Below are 23,672 nucleotides of genomic sequence, written 5' to 3'. Positions count from 1 at the left end.
ATTTGGGGTAAAAACAACAATTATGAAGAAAATCACAAAAACGTGAGTTTTTGGCAATATTTGTTAGGTACATCATAACAAAAAACACTCTTTCCAAAATATTTTATTTTGTTTTTAGCTCAATCTTGAGGCTCCATTCCAAAAACGGTTTTTGATTTTTTTGATATTGGCCTTATATTTTGAGATATTGACCATATAAGGCATCAAATTGCACTTTTTTTAATTCACAAACGCCTATTTGCACAAAATGATGCCTAAAATCGGAAATAGACCAAAATATAAAAAAATGAGAAAACCGTTTCTTGAGTCGATCATGCTTTTTACGATGATCATATTTCCTTACCTATAGATGCTGTATTTTATTGAGTTATCGTGTACCTAAATCGTCATTTTACCGAGAAAATGAACATTAAAATAATGGCCGTTGAAGTTTAATGTGGTCACATTTTGCACTTTCATCGAATCTCACAGGAGAATGCGGCAGTTTTCGTTTTTGTACCTTACATTACGTAAACATCGGGTAAATCCACAGCCCCTTGAGAAGTTTGGGCGAAATCTATTCATATCTTGATGTTTAAATCGGGGGAAAGAACTTGAAAAAATTCACATTTTATCAGCTAAAACGGAGCCATTTGACCACTAGGTTTTTGTGAAATCAGTGCTTCCGTGGCGTTTCCATAAGATGCGCCGCGCATGCAGATAAGCGTCGCGTATGCGTAGCGTATTTGTGCGTTAACAAATTGCGAGATACGCAACGCGATGCGTTGTTGCGCGCGTGTACCTTGCTGGTACAACAAAGATTTTCTTTCCTTTTCAATTTCAAACACGAGTGGAATAGTGAAATAAAATCCTTAAAATATTGCAGTTGGAGTTTACAAATCTGGATTTTTATTCCTTGTATTTATAAAAAACATAACAAAGTACAAACATATCGAAAAAAACTCAATTTTGGGAAAGAAACAATGTCTAGAGTACACAGCCGCGTTAAAGTTCCTATAATGGGCGTTTAATGCTCTTCGTGCTAGCCATAGGCTTTAACATAAAACACTATACAAACAATATGTGACGTGTCATGTCAAAAGGAGACACTTTTGTGCAGGTTATCAATTTTGAGGTTTTTACCTATCTTAAATATAGAGATATTTTGCTCCACAACGCCGTTTTCCCCAATGAAATCAGACATTCCTAGGCGAAGATATTGAGTTAGTAAGTTATGGTATTATAAAATTGGAAATTGAGATATCTGCCTTTAAAAATATTATTGACAATGTTGAGAGTAGGAATTACCTTGAAAAATGTATCAAAAAATACAAGATGCCAGTTATATTCCGGTTTGAAACTATCAGACAATATTTTAAACATCATAACATCACAAATTCGCAACAAGCCCATATTGTGAAAAAATCACCCCGGGTAGATTTTTGGCTATTTCTCTATTTACGAGCCTGCCCAAAAGTGTCTCCTTTTGACATGACACGTCACATATAACTTAATTTACTTTGCCGGTATTTAAAACAACACAAACCTAAATACGACACAACTGGTATAAACATAAACTTATGAAAAGTGTAAGGTAAGAAACGACTGTGACTGTTCCTGAGTTGAACCAATCCTCGTCAAACCCATTCTCTGCGACAATTCTGGCATAGACTTTGGACGATTCTTTGGGTTCTCGTGTCCTGTCTGGATCACTGAAGTCTACATAATGCATACCAAATCGCTCGGTGTAGCCGGCAGCCCATTCAAAGTTGTCCATCAATGACCATGCTGTATATCCTCTTACGTCAGCTCCATCATTAATGGCTGAAAACAAGAAAAAACGTATTTATGATGCATGCGAAGATGGAAAGTTTGAAGTAACAAAGATGGAAAGTTTTGGACTTTACCAATTTACATTTACAGTGTAATGCACTAATCGGCCAAATTTGACATTGAACTCGGATGACCTCGCATTTATTTGTTATGTATGTGTAAGTTTTGAACATGTCTGAGTAATTTTGAACTTGACCCTTTGTGCAAAGTTCAATGACCTTTTCCCACTAAAATGGGGGGACTGTTAAACTGCCTCTATAGCCTAGATAGATTAAGTAACACTATTAATATTCATCTGATAAATATGATAACTTAAACATGATTTGCACGATCGATAGTAGTGCATGTTAACTGAACTTTCTTGCATCTAAAACCTGGTTTTAGATCGAGAAACGAGTAACGTTTTTGGTGCATAATAGGGGTCATAAGTTCATAACCCACACAGCTGTTTTTCACCGGTGTTTTTCGTTTTCGGCAAACAAAGTCTACTTGATAATTGTTTTTAAAACGTTTACTAACCTTTGAGGACTTCGTTGATGTAGGCTTGGTAGTAGTTGACTCTCTCGACGTCATTCAACTCGTACACATCTTTTGTAGAAATGCCGTTTTCTGTCACATAGATTGGTACTTGGTACTCCTGATCAATCCAATTCAGCAGCCGACGAATACCCCACGGAACAACCTGGAGCCAACTTGATCCTGATCCTGGCCACTTTTCATCTTTAAACGAACCTACATCTTGGTCGTTGTAATAACTGGGTGGGTCTGATATTGTCTCCTCAATATAAGTAGCGTAGGTGGTTGTGTAATGATTGAGTCCAAAAAAGTCTCCGGTACCTTTAATGAAAGCCTTTTCATCTTCTGTGAACTCTGGAAGACGAGACACGTTATAGCCTTGTTGTGTGCTTTTGTAGCCAACTTTAGTCTTCATGACCTCGGGATAGTCTCCGTTGATGTAAATTGGGTGGGCAAACCAACCTAGACCAAACTGTAATGAGCGATCTGCTGCTTCTACATCTGCGGGATCACTACGGTCGAAAGGTTCCATGAAATCAGAATTGAGGGTGATGCCAATTTGTCCATTTTGCTCTGTGCGGTAGTCATCATCGTAAGTATGCCAAGCGTGTGCGTGACTCTTGATCATATTATGTGTAACCACGTAGGTTGTTGTACCATCTTCGCATATTCCAGGCGCAAATCCACCACAGCCGTAACCCAACATAGTAACAATCCAAGGTTCGTTGAATGTTATCCATAATTTGGCTCGGTCACCAAAGTTCTTGAAGCAATAGTCGGCATAATTTTTAAAATGTTCCACAATAGATTCATTTGCCCAACCACCGAAATCTTGCAAAGCTTGAGGAAGATCCCAATGATAGAGTGTGATCATTGGTGAAATATCATTGGCAACAAGTTCATCAATTAGAGCATTGTAGTAGCGAAGACCATCTGCGCTAGGGTTGTTCAGTGTGCCATCTGGTAAAAGCCTTGGCCATGACAGGGAGAAGCGGTAGTATTTCAAACCCATGTCGACCATCAACTGGACGTCTTGTTTGTAACTGTAATCATGGTAAAATAGAATACAGAAAAGAAGATTTAATTTGGGGTGATTCTTTCGCATTTGTCTGTGTAGCTAGCGAGTGTAGTTTGCAAACACGGAAATAGAATCCTGATTGGCTTATTGAAACAGCTCTTGCACTTTGATTCTATTGTGTGATCGACTGAATTACAATAAAAAAATCCCGGAAAAAAAACCCTTCTTTTTACGATTGAAATCATTAGAGACCGTGGGCTGGAAATGAGAAACTATTATAGTAGAAATGCAATTCGACTGCTCAGTGCCAGAAGTGGTTAAGTGCAATAGGTGCCATGTGTAGCTGCCAAGTATAAATGAGTATAATATACTGTGTGTACATTGGCAAATGTTCACAGGGCAGCTATTGCACTTACCCACTTCTGGCACTGAGCAATCGCATCGCAAGACTGTCGTAAATACATTTTTCATCATATTACAAGAGAGGCAATTGTGTGTCATAATTATATGCCACTTACGATTATAGTGCACCTATTGTGAATTTTCAGAAATTGGCACAGAAGTAGCCCTTGATATGCTTAAAAAAATCTGGAGTATGGGCCTAAAATAATTTCTTTCCAAGATGGTGGGAAAAGGTCATCAAAGTTTATACATGAATCACATTCAAAAATTATTCATCTAGGCATACTGATTCAGAAAAAGTACAGTTTGACCTATCTTTATCTCTTTTTGTTTTTGTTTTTGCAAGAGGAACAATTTGAGACCATTTTAGTCAAAATCCAAAATCTGAGCATTTTTACAGACTTAACGCCCGTGGATGTCAAAATTTGATCTTTGATCTTTTTGCCTATAACTCCGTATGTCATCGCGGATAGGTCAAACTATACCTTGTCTGAATCCTTATGACTAGATGGGTTGTATGGTGCCGTTTTCAACAAGATATGAGCAATTGCTGAATGTGACCCTTTTATAACTGCGATGCTCTTTTACCACCATCTTGGAAAGAAATTATTTTTGGCTCCAAATTTGTTAAGCATATCAAGAGCTACATCTGTGTCCATTTCTGTGTTTTTCCGGTAAAATGCTCAATAGATTCACTGAAGGGATAACATGGATAAAGGAATACTAGACTCTCTGAGTGACATATTTTTGACTTAATTGTCTTTATAATTACTACCTAATTAATAAAGGTATAAACTTCTATTATATCTTAAAATATATGTATTGAAAAGAAAAACAATTTTGCCAGAAATGTCACTTGCAACAATTTTGCATTCTACCGACGAATTCATCGATGAATGAAAGTAACTAAATTAATTCTGTCAATTATTCAAGTAAAGAATGAATTATCAACTTGTTGATTTAAGCAACAAAATTAATTAAATAATGCTCTTGTGACGTAGAAACCTTGCATTGTTTTCAAAACTTCAGAAAAATAACGATCCGAATTTCTTACTTGTTATATGAATCGCATGCAACATCCCCGTTGTCATTATTGGCAATATTTCCTGGTGTATGGGCGAATTTGTCCCATATACTTTCTCCTTTGCCTCCAACATCCCAGGCGCCTTCAATTTGATATGAAGAAGTAGCAGAGCTCCAGATGAATCCCTCGGGAAACTTGCCGTACGTGAAAGCGTCTCTCTCTGGATCGTTAAAGACATCTGGGTAGATGTATACAGGGTCCTCTGCGGCAAAAACAAGCGTCAGCTGTAGAGAAATCAAACACAACACAAGAGCCAAAGACGAGTCCATCTTGGTATTGTTGCCCTTGTTGAAAGGTACAGCGATATGATCAATACATAAATAGAAGTTGTCATGGAACGAAACGAAGCGCATATGTAAAGCGAGATATAACGGCAAAACCGGGGGAGACACTACCGCAGTTTTGTCAAACTCTGTATCTAGTTTATCGAAAACATTTCAAATGACGTTATTTGTTTGGATTCGTATGCATGTTTGAACTTGCAAGAATGTATACCTCTTTTATAACTGGCTCGGTGCTAGTAAAACATTTGAAATAAAATGACATGTTTATTGATGAGATGAATTCAAATGTTGGGGTGACCCTACACAATATTAGTGTATTCCCCGCAATCCATATCAGAATAAACATTGATGACTGTTAAGTCTAGTTATCTTTTGTTTGTTTGAGTGTCTTTGATTACAGTAGTTAATCTTGATGAGGGTATAATAGTGGGCGTTTCCATTAATGGTGTGTTGGAGATAACACGTGTGGAGTAGGCGATGCCTCAAAACTTGTATATGAATTTTTAAATGTTTAAAAACACTGAAGACTTGGTCACGACACGTATTCCTTAAGGTATGAATGTATATTGCCATAATCCCTGTCGAGTGTAAGGAAGGAAGCTCTTTCAGGCTGTGGATACCCGGAGTGGGCATTTAAATCTGTTCAGAAACCGAGCAAGCCAATAGTCAAAGATCAGTCACAAACCAAAAGTACCAAGCGAATTTCAAGCCACACAAAACGCTCAGCAACCACCTAGTTCACCCCAAAGATAAACGGGATGTCAAAACTACAGCAGATTGTGTTTATGAAATCTCCTGCTTAGGTTGCCCAAAATCTTACATCGGTGAAACTTCAAGACTCTTTGGTACGAGAATGAAAGAGCACAAATCTGAATTAGATGTAGCTTCGGGAAAACCCTACACCAGGGCACCCCCCCACACACATACACATACCCCCACACACAAAACATCAGTAGAAAGCGCCCCTAGGAAATCCGTTCTTTCGGATCATGTCGCTGAGGACAATCACGTGATCGGATGGGACGAAGCCAAATAAGAGACATTGAAACCAACAGGAAAAGAAGACACATAAACATGATAAAGGAATCTATTTGGATACGAAAGAGGGCAGGCTAAAATACTCTCAACCGGGATTGTGGCAACTACTATCTATGACCAGTTACTAACAGCGTCACCTACGTCAGCTACCAAAAAAAAGCAACAGACGTCTAAGGTCAAAGCGGGTCATTTAATTTGAGAAAGTGCTGAGTTACAGCACAAAACGTCATTGAGGTATGTCAACATCACCTATTTATTACCTAGCTGGGGGTTTGTCATATTTTGGTCCGAAAAAAGTAGATACTGCATGCACATTGCAATTTTTTGGGCCTCCTTATTTATGTGGCCCCGGGCCCATCTGGCCTAATGGTAAATCCGACCCTGCTTCATGCTGAAAACATCCGGGACAATAATGTGACTTGGTTTTCGGGGCTTAGGTCATTTTTTCGGGGAATTTGATCATGGAAGACTTCAAGGAGTACCAACTTCCCTTGGCAGTCACTTTCGTGGACTTCAGAAAAGCCTTTGACTCCATCAACAGATCCGTCAACATTAATAGGTAAATTTTCACGGGCAAATTTTCTGGACGCGTGACCAATGCGTATCAATGTGAGTGTAACCTCGAGCCTAATCTCTGACCCCCGGCGGTGACCTCGCTATTCAAGTCTTAGTATTTTGATAGAAATTTGTGCATTGCAAATTTATTGAATATTATGTTATCTTAATTTCTTCGCAATATCATCAAAACGTAATTTCAAAAATATCTATCTACGGAAAAAATATTTATCTACGGAAACTCTTACCATAATATTATTAACTTGCGACAAGTAACTTATTTTGCATCAGAGGAGGAATTCTTCCTATTCAAATACATTGGAAGAACACCCGCTGTGCTCGGGGTCACATTCCATAATGCTAATATGTCTGCGCCCATGGGTGTCACGTGTCCAGAAAATTTTCCCGTGAAAATTTACCTATTAATTCTGCTTGCTGAAGAAATCCATTTCTGGATTTCGCTGATGATATTGCCCTGTTAGAATCTTCCATACCCCGGACCTAGTCGCAGCTTGCAAGAACAGCAACTGCTGCTGGGACTTGTCATCAGTGCACTTAAGGCAGAATATATGACGGCAAACTAATGCTCTGCCAGCACTTGAGGTCTGTGGTAGTACCATCGACCATGACTTCGTGTGCTTGGGTTCCAAGATTAATGGGCTCTAGTGTTGGAGACCTAAAAAGAAGAAAATCACTAACCCATTCTGGAAACTGGTACACCTTTAGAGAGCCAATCCCTGCCAATCGAAACCAAATTTAAGCTGTCTGAGACAACCTGTGTTACCGTCTTCCTGTATGGGTGCGAGTCATGGGTAATCACGGAATAATAGAATCTGAGTGTAAAAGTAAAAAATCGTTACCGAATGATTTAGATGAAATACTGTTACGTTTCAGATGGCAAAAGTTAGAATTGCCTATCTTTTGTACACCTCATGTACCGGACCATCACAAATTATGCAATTTATGCGACATTAGTGACGGGGCCAAATTGTGTGTGTGGGTGGGGGGGGGGGGGTCTGACACTTCGCAAGGGGTTGCGAGCTTTCGGCAATGTTCAAAATTAGTTTCAAGTGATAATGGACAAGACGGTCAAAGCAAAATGCAACATTAGATCCACTGGATTTGTAAATTAATGTTATAAAATGTTAACTGTGACGTTGTCACGTTGGGGTGGGGTATGGGGGGGCAAAGGGAACTCCCAGAGCAGAGCAGGGCAAGGTAGAGGATGCAATTTAAAAGGAAGTCTCCAGCAATCAAAACGTATCAATGGTTTTATTTAAATTAAACTCATATTGACCATAAAAAAGTCGGCTCTGAACACGCGATAAGGGACGCACCATTAGATATCAAGGGGGCTGGGTAGTTGGGTCGTGACAAATTTTTGTTTTAGCCCCTGGATGAAGCAAAAAAATTTCACTACCTCGGAGAGACAAATTTTTTTACTCCTCGGTGAGGCAAATTTCTATAATTTTCAATAATTTATTTTTCGATTTGTGAAATTTTGTACATATTTTTAATCATTTTGATGTTTTTTAGCACCTAAATTTCGCGTGCCACAAAAAACATAATGAATGCAGCCCCTTTTGGCGACCAAAGAAGTTTATGGTACAAATTCGGCTAAACTGGTGAAATATGGTGCAAAAGTGGGATTAAGGTTAATTTGGTCAGAAACCCACATACAGGCGTCAACATTGGGGGATGATTGTATGGACCACCCCCTAGCAAAATAGTGTGGAATTTATCCCCATCTCCCGGGATCTACACCTATGCTCCCAATCAGTTCTGTGTTATCGGGATGTGGCACAGATTTCTATTGACATTGGGTGGAATTTGGTGAAAATCTGTGCAATTTAAAATTTTGCTTTATGAGGTTTTCTTCACTGTGACTATTTTACTTTCACCCTTGACATCAAATCTTTTTTGTTTCTGGTCCGAGGTGGAGCATTTTTTTTTCTTTTGGTCTGAGGTGGAGCAATTTTTTTTGTGTCTGAGGTGAAGCAATTGTGGTTTTTTTTGCTCAGATGGCGCGACAAATTTTTTTCACTTCAAAAAACTACCCAGCCCCCCTGATATCTAATGGTGCGTCCCTAATCAAAATTCCCGCGCCGAAAATGTCTAATTGCAATGATGTAATGGTAATTTGTGCTCAATTGTCGTCAGCCTTCATTGTATTACTGGGACGTCATTGCACTCGACAATTTCGGCGCCCGGGAATTTTGAATATCGCGTGTGTTTTTATTTGTTTTTATGGTCACTATGAGTTTGTTTAAAATAAAACCAAGTGATTCGTGCTTGATAATTATTTTTCTTACATATAAGGCACAATGTTGTGATTGCCGGCGACTTCCTTTAAAATTGCATCCTCTACCTTGCCCTGCTCTGCTCTGTCTGAAAAATCCTTGCTTCGTCATCGTCACCAGCAGCTACCAGCTCAGTACCTTTGACTATAAATACGTATTTAAAAATACGCACGTGACCTATGGGCACGACATACCAAGATCAGCAAGCGTGACCAAATCATTATGCCATTGAAATGGATAGTAACTCTTTAGATCTTTAATTTATTAATTGAATAGCAAAATTATTACACAGGGGGGGGGGGCGTCCTACTAATTTGTAATATGTTATCAAACACAATAGTTTGAAAGTATTTGCCGACAGAAAAAAATATTTATCGACGTTGCTGCACACAGTCTCGTGTTGTTTACCGCCTTTGCGCAGGATGTGCAGGAAGACCACCCGCTACAAGCTGTTATGGCAGCGCGGAGGTGGTCACGTGCGTATTTATAAATACATATTTAGAGATAGTCTGTATACTTATGAGGGGGCATTCATTCCAACATAACTGAAAATGGACCTCAATGTAAAACTCAGTATTAGCAATAGCATCTAAACAGCCATTTCATTAAAAAAATGTTGTCATAACAGTGAAAAAACATCAGTAATATATAGTAAATATTTTAAATAATGTAACTATTTCGATTCATTTTTATATCTCATGATTTATTTACTGAGAGGCGATATCTGTAACATAGAGTGACATCTAGAAAAAACAGTCAAATACACCAGCAAATGACCGAACCACAACTTCTAACATTTCAAAATATTTCTGTACCAACAAATAGATAAGTCCCAGCAAACATAAAAATGTTTTAAAAACGTTTTTAACAAGTTATATTTTGGGTTTTGGTTTTGGTAAAAACGTTTTAATAACATTAAATGTTGAGATATATAAAGGTCATGAAAGCGTTTGAAATTGTTTTGTATGTACACACTACAACAATATTTCTAAAATGTTTTTAAAATGTTATTGTAAACTATTTTTTGAAAACATTTTTGCCAAATATTTTGTCAACACTTCAATAGCGTTAAATTTAAGTATTTGCAGTAGGTTATCAACAAATGTTTTTTAATGTAATAAAAACGTTTTATATCCCTTATATAACCCGACATTTAAACGTTTTCTGATAACCTTTTATAAACGTTTGTGAATGATGTCGAAAACGTTTTGTATTTGCTGGGAGTGTTATTATTATGAACTCGAACAGTGGCGTAGCGACGGGGAGGGACAGGATTCAGCATCGATTCAAGCGATGAAAGTCAAAATTTGCGCGCACTCCGCCCGCATTTCAGCACCAGAGTTTCTGTTTCTATTTCAGCACAAAACCAGTTGAAAGATCAATTTAAGACCGATATTCAACTTCATTATAACCAACATTAATTCGTGGTAGGCCCTATTTGTGCAAAATGTCGCATGCTCCGCGCACAATTGTTTCAAGAATCGGGGGGAGGTGCGTCATTATGTATCCTTAGCCCACAAGTCCTAGCTACGCCACTGAACTCGAAGTGAAACATTCAATCAAAACTTATCAGGAGCTTTGAAATTCTTCGACATTGCGGACAGGATTATTGTTTGGTTGTTGAAACGGATGGTTTTAACTCTCGTCAATCATTTCCCTGATAGAAATTTACTTGGGGTTCCTAATAATGCTCGTTTAATATTTCAACAAGATTATAAAAACCCTATACAAATAATATAACTTAATACATTTAGCATGTATATAAAACAACGCAAAACACAAAACAATATTTAAATACGACATAACTGGTATAAAAATAAACTAATGAAAAGTGTAAGGTAAGAAACGACTGTGACTGTTCCTGAGTTATACCAATCCTCGTCAAACCCATTCTCTGCCACGATTCTTGCATAGACTTTAGACGATTCTTTCGGTTCTCGTGTCCTGTCCGGATCACTGAAGTCTACATAATGCATGCCAAATCGCTCAGTGTAGCCGGAAGCCCATTCAAAGTTGTCCATCAATGACCATGCCGTATAGCCTCTTACGTCAGCTCCGTCGTTAATGGCTGAAAGAAGATTGCAAACAAGATAAAGGTTAAACAAGAAAACAAAATAATGGTAAATTAGGTAGACAAAATGGAAAGCGAACGCACTTACGTGATGCAAGACAAAAGTTTGATAACACTTTCACATAAATGCTTTTAAATATACAGAAGTGTCTTATTTAGTACGGTACGCATCCATATTATATGCCATCAAGCACAATCAGTCGGAACTCGGAAATATTGATTTTGAGATATAGCCAAACAAAGGAAATATTTCCTTTTGTTTCCTGTTGTTTTGGAAACTCTTTAATTACTTTAATTGTTTAATATATGAAACTGGTTGTTCAATTTCAATGGAATTTTCTGCAAAATGCAGCTTTGTAAATGTTTTTACTATCCTATATGAAACTGAAAATCCGAGTTCCGACTGATTTTGCTTGATCGCATCACATATATTAAATAACATAAAGCACAATATGGAGCAAAATTCTGATTTTATACGGTTGCAATTCTTAATAAACTAACATCACTGAACAACATACCCTGCAAATTTTCATCGCTTTCAATCGAGAAACCTGTTTTTTCGATCGAGAAATCAGTAACGTTTATTAGCCTTTTCGAGATATAGCGTACGCAATAGGATGGCGCTGCACGATGTTGGTAAAGTCTTTCAAATTTGTCGGGTTTTACCCAACTTGAAGACTGCCCTCCTTTTATGTACGCCATACTTTGAAAAGGCTAATTGTGCGTAATACGGATCATACACTTGTTAATTATTTTTTAACGTGTGCTAACCTTTGAGGGCTTCGTTTATGTACGCTTGGTAGTAGTTGACTCTCTCAACGTCATTTAACTCGTACACATCTTTTGTAGAAATACCGTTTTCTGTCACATAGATTGGTACTTGGTACTGATCAACCCAATTCAGTAGGCGACGGATACCCCAAGGACAAACCTTGAGCCAACTTGATCCTGAGCCTGGCCAGTTTTCATCTTTTTTGGTACCAACATCCTGGTCGTTGTAATAACTAGGAGGATCTGATATTGTCTCTTCGATATCAAAAGCGTAGCTGGTTGTGTAATGATTGAGTCCAAAAAAGTCTCCGGTACCTTTAATGAAAGCCTTTTCATCTTCTGTGAACTCTGGAAGACGAGACACGTTATACCCTTGCTCTGTACTTTTGTAGGCAACTTTAGTCTTCATGACCTCGGGATAGTCTCCATTGATATAAATTGGGTGGGCAAACCAACCTAGACCAAACTGTAATGAACGTTCCGCTGCGTCTAAATCTTCAGGATCATTGCGGTCGAAAGGTTCTATGAAATCAGAATTGAGGGTGATACCAATTTGTCCATTTTGCTTTGTGCGGTAGTTATCATCATAAGTATGCCATGCGTGTGCGTGACTCTTGATTATGTTATGTGTAACCACGTAGGTTGTTGTACCATCTTCGCAAATCCCAGGCGCAAACCCACCACAGCCGTAACCCAACATAGTGACAATCCAAGGTTCGTTGAAAGTAATCCATAATTTGGCTCGGTCACCAAAATTCTGGAAGCAATAGTTAGCATATTTATTAAAATGTTCCACAATAGATTCATTTGCCCAACCACCGAAATCTTGCAAAGCTTGAGGAAGATCCCAATGATAGAGTGTGATCATTGGTGAAATATCATTGGCAACAAGTTCATCAATTAGATCATTGTAGTAGCGAAGACCATCTGCGCTAGGGTTGTTCAGTGTGCCATCTGGTAAAAGCCTTGGCCATGACAGAGAGAACCGGTAGTATTTCAAACCCATGTCGACCATCAACTGGACGTCTTGTTTGTAACTGTAATATAGGAAACAATAATAGAATACAGGAAAGAAGATTTAATTGGTGATGATTATTACACATTTGTCTGTGTAGCTAACGCGTGTAGTTGGCAAATACTAAAGTGGAATCCTGATTAGTATGAAACAGCTCTTGAGAACAGACCTTAGCTCTTGAAACATCCCATACAGAAAAAAAAAAAAAAAAGTTTAGTTAATGGAATACTACGTCCTGATTAACTTAATTAAGAATGAAACAGCTCAACTGTACTGTACTGTTTTATAGGTTGTGATAATATACAGAACATTTCTATTATATCAAGTTTACATAATCCGGCAGAATGCAATTGCAAGATTAAATGCATTTCTCATCATATTACAAGGGGGGCATTTGTGTGTCATAAATGGCACTTACGATAGTCTTTTGATTTAATTATCTTTATAATTACTACCTTATTAATCTAGGTATTTTATGTTAAAATATGTGTATTGACCTACACTTACATATTGAAATGAAAAATAATTTTGCCAAAAATGTCACTTACGCATTTTGCCGACGAATTCATCCGTGAATGAAAGTAACAATAATTGAATCGAATGAATTCGGTTAATTCATGTAATTCAAGTAAAGAATAGATTACCAAATTCTTGATTTGAACAAAATTTATTAAATAATTGCGACGTAGAAATATTGTTTTCAAAACTGCAGAAAATATCATACGAATTTCTTACTTGTTATATGAATCGCATGCTACATCCCCGTTGTCATCATTGGCAATTTTTCCTGGTGTGTGGGCGAATTTGTCCCATATACTTTCTCCTTTGCCTCCAACATCCCAGGCGCCTTCAATTTGATATGAAGAAGTAGCAGAGCTCCAGATGAAACCCTCCGGAAACTTGCCGAACACGAGAGCGTCTCTCTCTGGATCGTTGAAGACATCTGGGTAGATGTATACAGGGTCCTCTGCAGTGAAAACAAGCGCTAGCTGCAGAGCAACCACACACAACGTAAGAGCCAAAGACGAGTTCATCTTGGTATTGTGGAAAGGTACAGCGATTTGAATAGTACATGCAAGTTGACCAGAGGCTCAAGTATAAAAGAACCTTGTTTAAACGAACCTTTTTATACTTGAATGAGATGACCAGAAGTTGCAAGTCATGAAATGAAACGAAACGCGAGTCATATATGTGAAGCGTGATACAATTGGCAGCAAATCCGGGGGAGACACCACTAAAACTTCGTCAACCTCGGTAAGCTTCTATGTTAAATTATCGAAAACATTTCAAACGACATGTCTAATTCGCATGCAAGTTTGAACTTACATGACTTCCAGAAGTATATTCGTCTTTTACAACTACTCTATCATTGTTCATATTATCTAAACCATTGTGAAATATAATTGTAGCTTATTCATGAGTTGAGTTGAATTAATTTTTTTAGGATGACCCTAATTGCCGACACAAATAGTGTATTCCCCATTTTGAATCCATATCGAACAATAAACTCTGATGACATTAATTTTAGTTATCTTTTGATTGTTTGCATCTCTGATTACAGTAGCTAATATTGACAAGGGCAAAATTTTATATTAATATTACGGTGCATTTCTATTGGTGGTGCGTTGTTGGCACTACTTTGGTGTGTGGTAGGCGTTGCCTCAAAATAGTCCTTCAAGAATTACTCTCGGTTGACACGGCTGAGGTTTAGTCCTCGCCCTTTGGTTTCGCTGCTCGCAGCCTCCCCAAATAGCCTAGGTCCTTCTTGAACGACTAGCACCGTTAAGCGTAAACGTAGTTTTAAACCCTCAGATTGTTATTTCCTATTTATCAGTAAAATGGCAAGAGAGTAACATAAGTAGGTGTAAATTTCAACTTGAAATTCTTACAATTAGGGTCTGATTTCCCCATAGGCCAGCAGCGCCCAACAAAAGTAGGACTAAAATGACATGTTTTTAAGCCGCCATGTTTCACATTGTGTTTCACTCTGTGGCTTTAAACATGTCAAAGTTTTGTAATCATTACATGGTTTCTATTGTATTTTTATACAATCGTCAATTAGATTTCAATAGCGAGAATGATGTTTGTCGTAGAATGAATATTTTAAGAAAGACAATTTGAACATTGACAACATAAATGAATATACAATATATCGTAAATCGTGAGTGTACTATATTATTACAACTATAAAATTAAACAAAGAAATAGAGGTGGGCAGGACACCTAGCCGGAAGGTATGACAACAGGTGGTACTTTATCTTATTTAATCATCTTTATTAACCAAAAGAAGAACAACATATAACCCCAAGATCTACTGAGGTGCATACCGATCTCAGGCAAGGGTAAACATAAATACAGCAAATATACACATAAACAATGAGGAAATACATCATGGCGGTGAGAAAACAGTTATATGACTTCTTGGACATTCCACTTTGGCTCATGTCTCGTATGTAAAATATCTCGAGGATACATGTAGCATATACACACGAATGTGATGTATATGTAATATGCTTAGCTGAATATTTGTTTAAGTCTTTATCGTTAAAAAACAAGTGGGATAATTTGTGAATTTAGATTGACAAAATATCAAATGAAAATAGACGCTTCTGAGCTTGTGAAATCTTGCCGAATTATCTGCATGGACAAGATTCATTAGGGCGTATGTTGTGTACAGAAGTTAGAAATAAGTACTATAATTCTTTGGCCCACGGGAAATTTATGAAATCGCGTCTGCAAAAAAAAGTGCATGAGCTGAAATGCAACATTGCATATACAAGACTAATTACATAACTTCCTATGACCTTACACAAGTGATAATGCTCAAATATAAACCTGTAGAGTTTTGTCATTCATATGCACCATCAATTTTGTACCTGTGATCAATATTTCTACTCAAAGATTCTCAGCAAACATGGCAGACACCTCCCATTTCTGCCCAATTTTTTTTTTAAATCGTCGATCCCTTAAGTATAGTTGTATGTTATGACCATAATACCACATGGACCCAGTCATTTTGTCATTATTTTCATCATGTTTTTCAAAGCTAATCATACAGATTTGGGTCGTTTTAGGTCACATGGTGAGTAAATTTAATATACAGGGTGTCCCCAAAAAAAGAGGCCCCACATTGCATCCTCTTTTTGTCCTATTTCTGAAAAGTTGATCAAATATATTTTGGTATATAAAGAAATCTTAAATCGTTAGCTTTAATAAACCAAAACAATTATTTCAATCGGCTCATAACTTTTGAAGATATGTCCTTTTAAAGAAATGTATCCGTTTTTCACTCTATCCACGGAGGAGGTTTGGCTACTTCAAAGATTGAAAAGTGCATATACCATCCATGAATATAAAACATTCCTCGGTGATAACTTTATAAAATAACAACTTTATTTTAGGGAATGGGCTTTACAGGTGGGCTTATGGGTTATGGAATTTGTTAAGTGTCATTAATTTGGGAGAAATTGATGTGGTATGGGACTTCTTTTGCTACACTTGCAATTACTTATGTTTTTCTCGTTTCTTGCTTTCTTTTTATTGACAACATAAGTCATTCTCTTTTTGGAATAAAAGGTAGCCCTGAAAAGGGCTGTTTAGTTTGTCTTTGGTTCTTTTGAAGTGAGTTTACTGTGCTGCTCTGCCCTCTACCTGGTTGCCTCCATGACGAATACAGGTTTCAGCCCTAGTTCTCATTGCATTAATTGCGTTGCGTACCATCCTTGTGCGCCGGATACTTGCGAATGCAGCAGAAATACGGGTTTGCGAAGATGTTTGAAGCTAGCTGGTGATCCTCGCTTATAGTGAATGCTTTCCCAAGCCTATAATGCTATTATCTATCCATGTCATTAACCGTGTGTTTCGTTTAAATCTTTGATGTAGCCAAACCTCATCCGTGGACAGAGTGAAAAACGGGTACATTTCTTAAAGAGGGCATATCTTCAAAAATTGTGAGCCGATTGAAATAATTGTTTTGGTTTATTAAAGCTAACGATTTAAGGTTTCTTTACATACCAAAATATATTTGATCAACTTTTCAGAAATAGGAGAAAAAGAGGGCGCAATGTGGGGCCTCTTTTTTGGGGACACCCTGTATTACATACTGTTTGTTGTGCAAATAACATGAATAATGTTAACCGAGAGTGGAAGTGTTTGATAGACTTTTGATAGGCGAGAGGTTCGATATATAGCCAGCTAACAATTTGGCAGCTGCAAGCTGAAAAATTGATAGACATTTGATAGAGATGCATGACTGAAATATATTATATTTGATATGGTTTTAATAGGAGAGTGACAATCAGCTACAATCCACCAAAACATTTCATAGACTTTTGATAGAGATCAGCTGAAAATCACATGCATCAATTTGTTATATTCTATCAAATTCTACTGAATTGGGACACATTTGATAGAGTTTGATAGATTTATATTAAATTTCTATTAAATATGGACGTACTTTCCTTGTTCTTTTACTCTATCAAACAATCTATCAAATAATGTCCCAATTTTGTTGAATTCCATTTGATAGAGTTTTGATATGTATCAAATCTCTATCAAATTTCGACCAGGGCCAGTGTTGTTAATTTACCGGTAAATTAAAAATGGCAGTTAATTAACCTGGAAATTAACGTTAATTTACAGTTAACGTAAATTAAGTAAATTATAAAAATACAAGGTTTGCATATAGCAAACTTTACTTACTAAGAAACGTGGGGCATACATAGCAATAAATAACAAGTATTGCAAGTACCGTATTGGTTAATCTAATAACAGATGCATCTAGATGTAGTATCTTATAAAAGATGGAACTCATAAAATTCCTGCTTGAAACAAATTAACATATCATAACCAAAATTTATTTTAACATGCTTATATAGTTCTACATCCTCCTTGCAATCCAGTCAAATTGCAATGTTTCAGGTTTTTTTTTCTTTTCATTTATTATGCTCAGAAACTGGCACAGAATAGCATCAAGAGTGTACAACTGTAGAAAGTGTGAGACATGACAAACATGGGTCGGCATGGGGGCCAAGATTTATACTTATGTAGTATGTCAAAATTTGTAAGTGTTCTAATCGTGTTGAATTGTATACTAACCTATTTAAGTTTCAACCGTCAAAGATATAGTTTTCCTGAGAGTAATATATAGTTAATTTAGGGGCTACATAGATTGAATATTTTAAATGTTATTATCTCATGAAATATAACACCAAAATGGTTTGATTAGTTTTTGTCAAAATCTTAAGTGTTCCCTACATCCAATCAGAATTTGTTTTTATATCGAACGAAAGCTAACACTTCCCCCGGACACATTCCCCTAAAAACATTTTTTTTTCATTACGTCAACAGATAACGCAATTCGATGTTTATAGGAAGGCGAATGTGGTAAATCTGTTGAGAACTACCTATCCAAGCACAAATTTCAACCAAAATGTAGCTTTTAAAAGTAAAACCTCAAGTGTTCTTTACAATAGTTACAAATTTTATGTCATTAAACATGTTAAATGAAAGAGCACACTTATATTGTCCATATACTAGTTTTGTCATACGGTTGTAAATTCAATGAATTATGACTTTGCAAAAGACCACTTATAAATTGATACGGAAAGAAAGAAGAACGAAAAAAGAAGAAAGAAGAAGATTCTGTACTCGGCTGTGTAACTAATGGAAAGTGTAAGGTAAGAAATGACTGTGACTGTTCTTGAATCGAACCAATCCTCGTCGAACCCATTCTCTGCGACAATTCTGGCATAGATGTTGGACGATTCTTTGGGTTCTCGCTTCCTGTCCGGATCACTGAAGTCTACATAATGCATACCAAATCGCTCGGTGTAGCCGGCAGCAAATGCAAAGTTATCCATCAATGTCCATGCAGCATAGCCTCTTACGTCAGCTCCGTCGTTAATGGCTGAAAGAAGATTGTAAACAAGAAAAAGGTTAAACAAGAAAATTAATGGTAAATTAACATGATTAAGGGGGTACTACACCCCTGTGGTAAATTTGTCACTACTTTTGTATTTTTCTCAAAAAGTAATAACACGCTGGTTACAAAAGTTATGTATATTATTGGGGCAAGGAATCCAATTACTGCACTGAAATTTCAGTGACTCAAGACAAGCGGTTCAGTATATGATAGGAAATGAGGTACATCCTAGCGGTACCTTATTTCTTATCATAAATAACGAACCGCTTGTCTTGGGTCACTAAAATTCCAGTGGAGTAACTGGATTCCTTGCCCCTATAATATACATACTTTTGTTACCACTGTGTTATTAGTTTTTGAGAAAAATGCAAAAATGGGCACAAATTTATCGAGGGGTGTAGTACCCCCTTAAGGTAGACATGATGTTTGCGAAAATGGAAGATGCAAAACAAAAGTTTAATAACATTTTCAATTATTGCTTTTAATAACAAATATACAGAAGAGTGGTTTATCTGGTACGCACCCACATATTAAATAACATAAAGCACAATACAGGGTGTATCAAAATGTTTGGTACCCATCAGATTTAGTGTTTATTGGCAAGCACGCTTCTTCAATATGCAACATTGGATCCTCTTGAAATGCCAATGATTTACAGTTTGATGACCTTTCATAACATTCATCTACAAAATAAGGTAGCTCCCGAGTTACGTTTTGTTGTGGTAGTCTTGTCCATAATCACTGGAAACTGGTGGGTACAAATCAGTTTGATAAATCCTGTATGGAGCAAAATTCAGATTTTTATACGGTTGCAATTCTTAATACTAATGTAGTGCAAAATTGCATCGCTTTCAATCGAGTAACATTTATTATGCATGATACAGATCATACACAGCACGGCTGGTTTTCGACTTTTCGTGTTCTGTAAAAAAAGTCTACTTGATAATTATTTTTTGCTAACCTTTGAGGACTTCGTTGATGTAGGCTAGGTGGTACTTGACTCGCTCGACGTCATTTAATTCGTACACATCTTTTGTAGAAATGCCGTTTTCTGTTATATAGATTGGTACTTGGTACTCTTGATCAACCCAATTCAGCAGCTGACGAAAACCCCACGGAACAACCTTGAGCCAACTTGATCCTGATGAGTCTGGCCATTTTTCATCTTTGAAGAGATCTAAATCCTGGTCGTTGTAATAACTGGGAGGGTCTGATATTATCTCTTCAACATCAACAGCATAGCTGGTTGAGTAATGATTGAGTCCAAAAAAGTCTCCGGTACCTTTAATGAAAGCCTTTTCATCCTCTGTGAACTCTGGAAGACGAGACACGTTATAGCCTTGTTGTGTGCTTTTGTAGGCAACTTTAGTCTTCATAACCTCGGGATAGTCTCCATTGATATAAATTGGGTGGGCAAACCAACCTAGACCAAACTGTAATGAACGTTCCGCTGCGTCTATATCTGCGGGATCACTACGGTCGAAAGGTTCTATGAAATCAGAAGGGAGAGTGATTCCAATTTGTCCATTTTGCTTTGCCCTGTAATCATCATCATAAGTATGCCAAGCGTGTGCGTGACTCTTGATTATGTTATGTGCAACCACGTAGGTTGTTGTACCATCTTCGCAAATTCCAGGCGGAAACTCACCACAGCCGTAACCCAACATAGTAAAAATCCAAGGTTCGTTAAATGTAATCCATAATTTGGCTCGGTCACCAAAGTTCTGGAAGCAATAGTTAGCATATTTATTAAAATGTTCCACAATAGATTCATTTACCCATCCACCGAAATCTTGCAAAGCTTGAGGAAGATCCCAATGGTAGAGTGTGATCATTGGTGAAATATCATTGGCAACAAGTTCATCAATTAGATCATTGTAGTAGCGAAGACCATCTGCGCTAGGGTTGTTCAGTGTGCCATCTGGTAAAAGCCTTGGCCATGACAGGGAGAAGCGGTAGTATTTCAAACCCATGTCAACCATCAACTGGACGTCTTGTTTGTACCTGTAATATGGAAAACAATTATAGAATAAACAGGATTGAAGATTTAATTGGTGGTGATTCTTTCACAATATTGTGTCTATGTACCTAGCGCGTGTAGTTTGCAAACACTGAAGTGGAATCTGATTGGCTAATTGAAACAGCTCTTGTACAGTACCGTAATCCTATTGGCTGATCAAGTGAATCTCAATAAAAATCTTTTTACGATCGAGATCATCAGCTCGTTCCGAGGTTTTTACAGTCGTAATATAAGCTAATATACAGTGAATTTATAATATATCAAGTTGATAAAGTGACGGTAGATTGCAATAATATTGCAAGATTAAATACATTTTTCATCATATTACAAGAGAGTGTGTCATAAACGCCACTTACGATAGTCTTACATTCCAGTACAAGGGATAAAGGAATGCTAGACTCTCGTGACATATTTTAGACTTTAGGTAGCAACTGTTGTAAACTGTTGCGATTTGGTAGTTCACAGCATCTTGCGAATGGTAGTGACTAGTGAGCTTTGGCAAAAATTGCATTGATCATAGCGAGTGAGTGTGTAGAAGAATTCAAATATCACACTTTTGAACCGAGACGAATAATATTCGTCTCAGCTTTTGAAGGTCCTGTGATTCTTGAGTTATGTTATAAAGAAGGCTGAAACAACAACATTTTTATAAAATTTATATAACTCATTACAACAATAAATCAAGCAAGGTTTCAAAGTATATGATTTGTAGAATGAACTTTTGCAAAACATCAAAGTGTTATTTTTCAATAATATATTGATTTAGCTAATGAAAATCGAAACCCTCAAGTATCTTAATTACTACCTAATTATTTAAGGTATAAACGTATATTAATATGTGTGTTTCATATTGAAAAGAAAAACAATTTTGCCAGAATTACGACAGTTTTGTTTCCTGCTGATGAATTCGTCCATGAATGAAAGTAACATTAATCTAGTTTCAAGTAAATAATAAATTACCGAGTTGAACAAAATTTATTAAATACATACTCTGTGGCGTAGAATCATTGTTTCCAAAATTGCAGAATACTAGTATATGATCCGAATTTCTTACTTGTTATATGAATCGCATGCTACATCCCCGTTGTCATCATTGGCAATATTTCCTGGTGTATGGGCATATCTGTCCCATATACTTTCTCCTTTGCCTCCAACATCCCAGGCGCCTTCAATTTGATATGAAGAAGTAGCTGCGCTCCAAATGAAACCCTTGGGAAACTTGCCGAACATGAAAGCGTCTCTCTCTGGATCGTTGAAGACATCTGGGTAGATGAATACAGGGTCATCTGCGGCGAAAACAAGCGCTAGCGGCAGGGAAATCACACATAACGTAAGATGCAAAGACGAGTCCATCTTGGTATCGTGGAAAGGTCAGCGATATATAGCACATTGACCAGAGGTTCAAGTATAAAAGGGGAGATTCCATAACCTGACCATTATCTGACCACCTCTTCTGACCCAAGCATTTGCTGTGAGCCCTGTAGTATTTGATTCTTACACCATAAAAGGAGTCAGTGCTGGGCGATATTTGACGAGCTTTACCTGTCTGGGACTTGTTTAGATACCATTTTAAGGGTACATGACTGTTATAGTAAACACTTTAATGAAATTGAAATTTTGCACACACATCCAATCCCAGGGTCTGTGATGTAGTGTTCCCTTCAGTGCAACCCTGCTTGGTTCTTAACCATTTTCATATTTGAAATCTTCAGACCAGGGAAGTGCCAACCCGGAGTGTCACTAGCCTAGTGGCACTTACTTGTTCAGACTTTCAGTTTGTCACAATATAATGCACCCTTAATACCAGGGTAGGTATTATTCCTGTTGAGTGGAGCCAAATACCATGAATATAACCTTGTGGTAATTGTGTTTCCTTTATTGATTATTGAACCAGATCGCTGCAAAAATGAACCATATCTTTTGGAACGAGAGCTATGTTATTGTGAGTTGCCAAATACGTACTTACGTTACGCTTTGCTGTTCATGGTACGAAATGACACGAAAGAGTCAAGACATGCGGTAATGAGGCTCCTGAGGCTGAAGCCACTGACTGTACTTGAAGACACAGGCTGTAGACTCAGTACTATCACTATCTCTAAAATAATGTGGCATTTGAACAAAGCAGGCCTACACAAGTCTTTGCTTAAAACAATATTTTTGTATGTTTAGACTTTACAGATAGCAACCAGATGAATGCAAACTACACTGGGCCAGGCTGACTGGCTGAGACATGTACCTTGGGGTGTGCGAGAGCTTGGTTGAGAAACGTACTTGATGTGACCGACCCAAATAAATAAATAAATAAATAAATAAATAAATAAATAAATAAATAAATAAATAAATAAATAAATAAATAAATAAATAAATAAATAAATAAATAAATAAATAAATAAATAAATAAATAAATAAATAAATAAATAAATAAATAAAATTAAAGAAACAAATAAATAAAAAAATAAAAAATAAAAAAATAAAAATTAAACATCCAAGGCCTTTATCAAACGCAAATTTGCAGCTTTTAAGTGAATCTGTAGCATACACTATAAAACTTTAAAAATATCAGTTACAGGTCAATACTCCGAAGAGTCATCGTCTTAAAACCAAGTAAGAGTCGTTATAAACCCTATACTTAACCTTATCCAAAACCCTAACATTACCCTAACCTATAACAGAAGCCCAATTCATCACATAACACGAACCATACATAACCCTGGCTAGCTAATCCTTGCTCTGACCCTAACCGTATCCCTAATGCTAACACTAACTCTAAATCATAAACTAAAATGCCTTAACTTACCCTATTTGGTCCGTATGCACAAAAGAGTTAGACTGGGTCTAAAGTTAGACCTGGTCTAAGTGGAAT

The 23,672-nt window shown here is 37.0% G+C and overlaps 3 protein-coding genes across 3 annotated transcripts in view; 1 reads left to right on the top strand and 2 right to left on the bottom strand.

The window, feature by feature from the left end:
* Positions 1-23,672, top strand: part of LOC140152384 (lactase/phlorizin hydrolase-like) — a 40,951-nt gene that overhangs the window by 8,372 nt on the left and 8,907 nt on the right. The gene's annotated exons all lie outside the window — the stretch shown is intronic.
* On the bottom strand, positions 1,390-13,900 carry LOC140151705 (lactase/phlorizin hydrolase-like). The gene is made up of 7 exons (XM_072174041.1): positions 13,602-13,900; positions 11,852-12,888; positions 10,897-11,077; positions 6,946-6,950; positions 4,803-5,034; positions 2,332-3,371; positions 1,390-1,803 (listed from the first exon to the last, which is right to left on the bottom strand). Exons 1-7 carry the CDS (start codon positions 13,898-13,900, stop codon positions 1,526-1,528), a joined length of 3,072 nt encoding a protein of 1,023 aa, XP_072030142.1. The 3' UTR covers positions 1,390-1,525.
* Positions 17,707-22,306, bottom strand: LOC140153673 (cytosolic beta-glucosidase-like). The gene is made up of 3 exons (XM_072176480.1): positions 21,864-22,306; positions 19,751-20,793; positions 17,707-18,774 (listed from the first exon to the last, which is right to left on the bottom strand). Exons 1-3 carry the CDS (start codon positions 22,160-22,162, stop codon positions 18,434-18,436), a joined length of 1,683 nt encoding a protein of 560 aa, XP_072032581.1. The 5' UTR covers positions 22,163-22,306; the 3' UTR covers positions 17,707-18,433.

The sequence above is a fragment of the Amphiura filiformis genome, chromosome 5, assembly GCF_039555335.1.
Source record: "Amphiura filiformis chromosome 5, Afil_fr2py, whole genome shotgun sequence".
In the NCBI taxonomy this organism is placed as follows: domain Eukaryota; kingdom Metazoa; phylum Echinodermata; class Ophiuroidea; order Amphilepidida; family Amphiuridae; genus Amphiura; species Amphiura filiformis.
Note: the sequence above shows the minus strand (reverse complement) of the source record. Positions and strands in the feature narration are given on the sequence as shown.

Coding starts and splice junctions, on each gene's coding strand:
- LOC140151705 (XM_072174041.1), bottom strand. CDS start 13,900: ATGAACTCGTCTTTGGCTCTTACGTTGTGTGTGGTTGCTCTGCAGCTA. Junction 12,889..13,601: donor GCATGCGATTCATATAACAA/GTAAGAAATTCG, acceptor CCTATATTACAG/TTACAAACAAGACGTCCAGT. Junction 1,804..2,331: donor CATCAACGAAGTCCTCAAAG/GTTAGTAAACGT, acceptor TCTTGTTTTCAG/CCATTAATGATGGAGCTGAC.
- LOC140153673 (XM_072176480.1), bottom strand. CDS start 22,162: ATGGACTCGTCTTTGCATCTTACGTTATGTGTGATTTCCCTGCCGCTA. Junction 20,794..21,863: donor GCATGCGATTCATATAACAA/GTAAGAAATTCG, acceptor TCCATATTACAG/GTACAAACAAGACGTCCAGT. Junction 18,775..19,750: donor CATCAACGAAGTCCTCAAAG/GTTAGCAAAAAA, acceptor ATCTTCTTTCAG/CCATTAACGACGGAGCTGAC.